At 38.5% G+C, this 8,305-nt stretch overlaps 1 protein-coding gene across 1 annotated transcript; it reads left to right on the top strand.

Moving 5' to 3' along the window:
• Nucleotides 1-573: 573 nt before the first annotated feature.
• On the top strand, nt 574-6,817 carry LOC108902761 (mucin-13). The gene is made up of 4 exons (XM_018704756.2): nt 574-741; nt 2,757-3,125; nt 3,434-3,597; nt 5,802-6,817. Exons 1-4 carry the CDS (start codon nt 678-680, stop codon nt 5,844-5,846), a joined length of 642 nt encoding a protein of 213 aa, XP_018560272.1. The 5' UTR covers nt 574-677; the 3' UTR covers nt 5,847-6,817.
• The last annotated feature ends 1,488 nt before the right edge of the window (nt 6,818-8,305 follow it).

The raw sequence follows: 8,305 nt of genomic DNA, 5'->3' as shown, positions 1-8,305 counted from the left end.
TTTATACAGTGTAAACATACAATACAGTACCTTACGTGAGACATAAAATAGTAAAGTATAGTAGAAAGGAATACATGAGATATTAAAAATAGGATTTTAAATGAGAAAAATAAAATGGGAGATTTAGAAATATGGTAACATTGGATAAAACTGATAAAACAGGAGAATAAAAAATGAGCATTCTGGTGCTCTGGTGAGTGCCCGAATGTTGACTGTAAATAATTTTTTGGTAAAATGTTGTAATATGAGAGAGGTACAGGATATTTCTGCTGCACAGAAAGTAAAACATCACATTTAACGCAGCAGGAAAGAGCCTCAGTCCAAGAGCAGTGAGTATCTAGAACATTAAAGTAAAAGGGATAATTTGGATCATCACAGTTTGGATCACACTCAGCAGTAGAAAGTAAGAAAACTGATTCAAATGTGACTTTAATGTGTTAAAAATAAAACCTGTGAGCTGCTGCTGTCTGGGCAGCAGCAGCAGAGATGGAGCTATTAGCAAATACAGAGGCTTGTTCAAACATTGACTAACCAGCCTGAAGGATTTGATACGCACCAACCCAACGCTTAGAGCACTCCTCCTCGGGCATTCAACATATCCTGCTACCAAGGATGTAGCCTCTGTGTGTGCGTGAGTGAGCGTGTCGTTATGATCACCAGTCCTTTCCTCTCTCAGCATGCCTGCAGCGATGCACCTCTGTGCTCTACTGGTGTCCCTGTTTGCAGTGACAGTCTGTACAGGTAAGTCAATATTTCATGTTTTTTACCCGTTAAACTGACCAAACAGACGCATTGGAGTGTTTGAGAATTTGCTTGAACGTTTTATTGAAGATGCAAAGTTATGCAAACAGGAAACTTCCTGCAGTGAGGGGGTGGATCGGCAGGTTTGTCTGAGGTACTCTGGTTAGAGGGTTTTTTCCTGTTATGCAGGAAAACACTGGTACTTCATACAGTTCTTACACCTAAAGCAGTAATATATCACAGTACCAGGGTTGCATTTAAACCTTCAGCTCTGTAGTATCCTTTACATTTCAAGCAATATATTCATGTGTGTTTCTGTAAAATACAAAGCAAAGCTTGTCTCAGTGTTTTGTTTAATCCAGATTATTACAGGGAAATATGAACTGCTATCAGTAAATCATAAGAGGAACTTAAAGCAAATGGGAAGGTCATGTCTGGGTGGAAACTGGAGCAAATATTTGATCAGTGAGAGTGATCTCAAATTAAACCTACTCTGGCGTCTGCTTCTTATGCAAACACTTTTTATTCTCACACACACGGACACAATGCCAGCTGACTGCCAGCTGTTTGTCTGCATCACCAGTAAACACAAATCATTCCCTGACAGACTTCATGCTGTTTTATTAAATTCACCGCAGCGTGCCTCCGTCTGAACCTCAAACCGAGCTGTGACTTAATGACAGGAAAGGAGCTTCATCAGTTAGCCAAACAATCTCCAAACCTCCAGGTGCATTTAAAGGCTGTCGTGGAGCTTTCGATCGTGCCTCACAATCTTCATCAGCAGATGGAGCTTGTTCGGTTGTCGTGGTACAGTATGTTCTTCAAACTTCAAGGACTTCTCATCCCTTTCAGCTTAAAAGTTGAGATGGAAAATTCATTCTTGACCTGGAGACAGGAGCTGACACAAGCAATCATACCCCAATATCCTATTAGTGCAGTAGCTGTTCCACAGTATAATAATGTATATATTTATATACATTAATAGTGATATGATTTAAAGCCCCAGAGCTGGTGATGGTGGTAAAACTGTTTCCATGTCAAGAAAATTAAGAGTTTTAGTATCTAAGAATGCTGTGAGATCTCCATCCCTGTAGATACTGTAGTACAGTGGTACTAGTAAAACACTGAATATTTGATCAGTTAAATTCTAATTTCTAAACTCTGAGATAATTTCAACCCCTGCTGAAAGTAGCTGTGATGTAGCAACCCCCCCTGAAGTATCTAAACTAAACAGTCCTCCAAAATACATTTTAGTTTACACTTTGATTCCACACCACTCTGATATTACGACTGGAGACTGACTGGGTGAAGCATATATAATTATATATTAGATATAAATTCCCCAGCGTCTATGGGACTTCCTCTTAACTGATGAGTTAATGAATGTTGGAAATGTGTTTTGAATGTGTAGACACTGAAGTAAACACACGCTGCTGTTTACTGACTTTCTTTTTTGCCATCAAGCACGAACATCCTCCATGAAACAAATCACCTTAACAGTCTATTTAAATTTAAGCAGTTGAATTCTGCATAAGTACAGAGCGTCTCCTCTATCTCGTGTTTGCTGACCTCCAGTGGTTTAACCTCTCACCCACCTCTAACCCCCTGTGATGTACAGGACCCTGTGACAGGGTGGGTGTGGTTATAGGTTCAACAGGTCACACATATGACCACATCCAACAAAACATTTAACCAGAGAGGGCAGCAAAACACTGTTTTTCATCCCGATGTTCAGTCACTCTTTAAAAGGCTTGCTGCTTCTGTGATAGTTACAGTCTATCAGCCAGATGCATGGCTGGGACAGTGCCCATTTGGGAAAATAATACAAAATAGATACTTTTTTGTTAATTTAATTCAATACTGTGCATACACATATTTTTCTACACCTCTGCTTTTAGTTTAAAATATCAGTTTGTCATCCACCTTTAAAGAAAGCTTAGAAACACTAGCTGTATCTTGATTAGGTGTGAATGCTGTGTATCATCACATAGTTGTTGCTATTTGTTCCTCTGCAGACACCAACACTTCCTCTGAAGCTCAAACGGTGACAGAGTTAACCACAAGTGCTGCACCCCTCATTAGTTTCACTGAGACAACGAAAAATGATGTCACTTCATCTACTGAGAAACCCACCGACAACACACCACAGCATCAGACTACAACACATCAGATTACCAGTGCAGTCACTTCAGAAAAGACGTCACCATCACCACCAGCCTCAACTTCCCCACAAACACCCAACAGGACAGAGGAAACCTATCAGAGCCATCCTCCAGAGACTACAGCGTCCAACAAGACATCCAACGAGACAGTTCCCCATGTCTCAACGACTCCACCGTCAACAAACGCCACTGCAACCACCACTGTAAACACAACTAGCCCAGGTCAGACCGCTGTCAGAGCTGAGGATTTAGATCATGGAACAATTTTTAAATCTGCTGAATATACATATCTAAAATACAACAAAATTAAAAACGTGGGACCAAGAAAAGGTGTTGGTCACCTTTTCTTGGTCATTGATCTGACAAAATGGCCAATATAAATGTAAGTGAAACTGCAACTGCCATGGAATTCTATGAGTAGTGGTTGCCGTAGTAACAGAATCTTCAACTGACACCAACTGCTGGTGGCAAGACAGTTACATAAAATGTAAGTTAAGAAGGTAACTTTTTTTGCTTTGTTTCTCCCTCAGCTCTTTCACATGATTGGGAGAAAGATGACATGGTGAAAAACCCCGGCCTCGTGGCCATCATCTGCATCTTCTGTATCGTCCTTGTCCTCGTGCTGGTGGTTGCCATCGTGAAATGTGCCAGATCACCAAGGTCCAACTTTGAGAGGCTTGAAGATGTGCCGCTGGTGAGTTTGAAATCAGGGCCTGACATTACAGTTTATTTTAAAATTAATTGTTTAGTAAAACTGATTTTTATTCACTTAAATTAAATCCAATATTTATCAAATTGATGCAAGAATCATTCGGATGAGACAAAATTCATTTGTTTTTAGCCATGCTAGCAGTATTGGCATTGGTCACCCCATTCTGAAATATCTCAAAAATGGATTGCCATGAAATTTTGTAAAGATATTTTTGGCTAAGGACACTCCCATCAGCCCTAGCTGTACTTTGTGTTCATCACTAATTAGTTTTAATGTTAACATGCTAACGCACTAGCATGATGAATTGGGTAAACATTAAATCAGCGGAACATTAGCATGTTAGCATTGTCATGTTGGCATGACAACATGTTAGCATGCTAAGGTTAGCATTTAGCTCAAAGCACTGTGCCAAAGTACAGCCACCAAAGCTGGTAGCATGGCTGTGGACTTGTTTTTTAATCTGAGCGATTTACCCCACAGTTGATAGCCAAATTCTTGTAGACATGACTTTTTGACACCTCTGTAACTCTTACATTTTGTCCAACTGCAACCATATTTGGATAAGACATGCAAAGCAAAAACAAAGCAAACAATTAAAATGTATGAAACTAAGAACCAAGAAGAATACACAGTGAGTGGCCTCCTGGTGTGTGCAACTTGCCTGGTTTATCCACCAGCAGGGGCAACACTTGCCATGAATTATAGAATTTTATTATATGAATAAAATGTAAACAAGGTTTGACCCTGGCAGCACTGCAATGTCTTGCTCCACCAGGAATTGAACTGTGAACCCTGGTAGTCTATAAGCGCTGGCATTAAAGCCTTTCAAACTGTCAACGTGTCATTTCTTCCTGTCGTGAGCACAGTGGTTTGCTGCTCTCTCTTTTTTTTATGCAAACAGGAAGGCTGACTAGAAGTCTAACAAACAGGACAGTGTGTGGTGAGCATGTCACAATGAAGCACTTTCTTATCATATGAAAGTGTCAGCAGGTGTTGCTTTAAGTCAAAGTGTAACCAAGAATTGGGGCTCCACCGTGTGAAAAACAGTTTCTCTCCACAGATGCAAGAAAAACACCCCACAGACTACAATTACTGTCGCCATCTATCTATAAATCTTTATTACCACATGACTATAGACGCTGTTAAAAGCTGTGAGGGCACTGTGTTGGACTGGAACAGAGTGTACAGCATATGAACATACACTGTACCTCACATAGTACATGTTCAACAACACAGGGGTCCAAACACTTAAACAGCTGATTTTGCAAACTGAGCAGATGATGATGAAAAGATAACTTGCAGGTTTAATAAGTGACAGGACTATAGGTTTTTATTTAATGAGCAAAGGGTTGGTGTACTGAAGCAGGTCTTGTTGATGGTGAGTTAGAAGAAAATCCAAGTCCTGTAGGACTTTGCAGGACGCATGGTTTAACTGATGTCTGTCTTTTTTCTTGTGCACTACTTTGATAAGAACTGGCTTAATTTCATTTCTTCTTTACTAATTGCTTCAACATTATTCCTTTATTTTAATATTTTCAATGAATAACTCCCTTTTTTCTATACAAGCACAGGAAGAACAATATATATATATATATATATATATATATATATATATATATATATATATATGTAAATTTCTTTTAAAAAGAAAAACAAATAAACAGTATAAACATAAAGATATATCTCTTCCAAAACTAGAAAACTAGCAAAAAACAAAGGCAGTATATGTTTCATTTTCCATCATTTTGTGCCATAGACTACTGATATTTAGAGGTTACTAGCAGCTTCTCTCATAGATCTTTTCCATGAAATGCTATCAAGGGCGCTGCACAATGCATAACAGGAACTCTTGTTTCCAACCTGTAGAGAACAACAAACCCACTGATGTTGTCACATTTTTGCACTTGAAAACCTGCTGCTTTTTGTTTCTGAACCAATTTAATTTAGGTCAAAATACTCTGAATGGTTCAAAATTAGGGCCCTGAACCAGAGCTGATACAGTTAATGGATGTAATAAAAAATGAATATTTGCCACTGCAGCACACAGCTACACAGACTCATTGAGTCTTGCTGAATCACTTTATCTCAGTTGGTGAAGCTGTGTGATGGTAGATGTTAGCAGCAGTTTGGTAGGTATCAGCAATTTTTTGTCTTAACCCCTTTGCTGTTTTCTTTCATTTCTCCAGGGCAAAGTCAACGAGGAGTCCCCATTCGCCCAGTACTCAAAATGACAGAGAGGACTTCATCAGACACGAGGAGTCTGGTCTGCTTTAGGAGTCTGATGTTTCTGGACAAAAACACAGAACACACAGAAACATTGTCCTCACCAGCAGTGAAGAAAAAGACAGCTTTTGTGGTTTTTCTCTCAGGCTCTTATTACTTTACAAAGCACTTTTGTCAGTGACATTGAAATATTTCTGCCTCAGCTTTGACCTCTGACCTGTTGTCCTGACTGCTTGTAATTCTGCTGATTTAGTCTCTGAAACTTAATCAACTGTTTCCTCTGTGGTTTCTTCAGCCTAAAAGGTACAAATGTAAATGTATTTTTTTCCCCCAAATTGGTGATAAGCACTTACAATTCATAATTGCACTCTTATATGTAATAAATGACGTTATAAGTACATTATACAGTACATTTTATGTTTCCATAATGATTTTTGTAGATTTATGTGGCCAAGGAGGGTGGAAAATGTATCAAAAGTTAATATTATCTACATGTACAAATGCCTTTTTGGGCAATTCGGAAACATAACTGTAACTGGAATGTGCAAGTGTGTGTAAAATACAATTTGTATTGTATTATTTATATATGATTATTTATATATGATTATAAATGATGTCCTCTCTGGCCTGAGGCCTGCAGTGCAGATTGTAGTTTAAAGGTACTTTATGTAAGTTTTTGCAACATTAGCAAGAACAGCTGTTTATTCACCTGAATCATATCATTCATTAATTTTTATTCTCTTAACCTACATACAGCTTTCTCTATTAATGACTGAAACACACACAGACTTCTCTCACTCAAGAATAAAATATTATGACTACTCATTCATGCTATTTTGACTAAGTAAATTTACAGGGGTTGCAGTAAGTCCACATCTTGTACCCTGGCCTTTTCTGTGTGCGTTAAACACTCACTGTCAGATGGATGTAAAGCACGTAACTGTGATGTTCCCAGTCAAATAAAATGAGTATTGCCAGAGCACAATGTTTTTTAAATTTGTTTAGTATTCTGGTTGTTGTGAGTCCTGACTCATGTTGATGTCATGTTCAGGAGAACCACCTAACAACCCCCACAAACCTGCTGTCCTCTGTCTTGACAGTAACACTTTAATATGCCGGATTTCCCCTGATAGATGACTCATACTCCAGAGATAAAACATGTGGTCTGCAGGGTTTGATGGCGAGGATTACCAAAAAAGGTGAGAGCCACTGTGACGACTGTGTGTCTGTGGCCAAATTGGATGTGTCTTAATAAGACTCACTACGTGATAGCAGGGTTGGGAGAAATGTGACGCACTGGCCCAATTTGTTTGCCTGATATCTATAGATCTGAATAATGTCTGTGAGCGTGAGGGAACCCTCACTTCAAAATACGTCTGTTAAAGTCAGACACAAAAGCAGTCTGACTGCATCAAACTACTGCTTTATTTTGTTCTTATTTTATTTTTTTTGACTTACTTTAAAAATCAATAAGAAAGGGTAATCATCTGTGACATAAGGATGAACACTGGCTGACCTGATGTTTTTATGTGGTTTTCTCTTTTTTTGAATCATTTTCACTTGTTACATGCACAAAATCACTACTAGCCCTTTTTGTACTCATTTGGTGGAAATTCAAATAACATAAAAAATAATACTTTAATCCAGTTATAAGAAACCAACAAAGAAATAATAGATAGTCTTTCTTCTTTCTATCATTTTGGTAGAGGTTAATTTTTCTTTTTTTATTCCAAAGAACTTTTTGTATGTGTTTGCAAACTGCATCCGGGCCGGTTGTGGTTTTAACACCTACAAGACATTTTGCATGTTGTGGTGAATCCTCTGAAGTTATGGTCACGAAGTCTTGTCTTAATCAGCCAAGAGGAAATGCTGACATCCAACATTCTTGACTTGCTGTGCAGCCATGATGACATTCAAGTCACCTCTGTCGACCAGCTGATTTGCCCATTTCTAATTTTCCCGTGTGCACCTGCTTTTTAGAACATACATGTATTGTTTTAACCTCATTATCTTCTACACTTGCATGGTCGCCTCTTCACTCCTCATATGTCCAGTTACTTCTGAACCCTTGCAGTTCGGGCACTATGTGTGAAAAGGGCTGTATCTCCCACTAAGTTCTTTCTATATTATTATAAACCCACTCAAATTAAAGCTGAGTTTTGTCACTTTAATGCAGAATTCTTTATTTTATTTCAACTTGAAAGCCCTGATCTATATCTATGAAACGTGTGGAACTGTAGATTAACACATATTAAACTAGCATACAGAAGTGCAGAAGTTCATAAATAGACTGAGTAATGGTGAAAAACATGCGAGAAAATAAACAGGCATAAGTATAAACTGCGTGACCTGAATAGATGTTAGATAAGCAAACAAACAAACATACACATTGGGAATGTGTGAGGCCTCATATCAGGCCGATACCGAGCGCTAAAAGGGTTAATAGGCTGCTTCAGCGAACCTCGTG

This window comes from Lates calcarifer, linkage group LG17 (assembly GCF_001640805.2).
Source record: "Lates calcarifer isolate ASB-BC8 linkage group LG17, TLL_Latcal_v3, whole genome shotgun sequence".
NCBI classification, from domain to species: Eukaryota; Metazoa; Chordata; class Actinopteri; family Centropomidae; genus Lates; species Lates calcarifer.
Note: the sequence above shows the minus strand (reverse complement) of the source record. Positions and strands in the feature narration are given on the sequence as shown.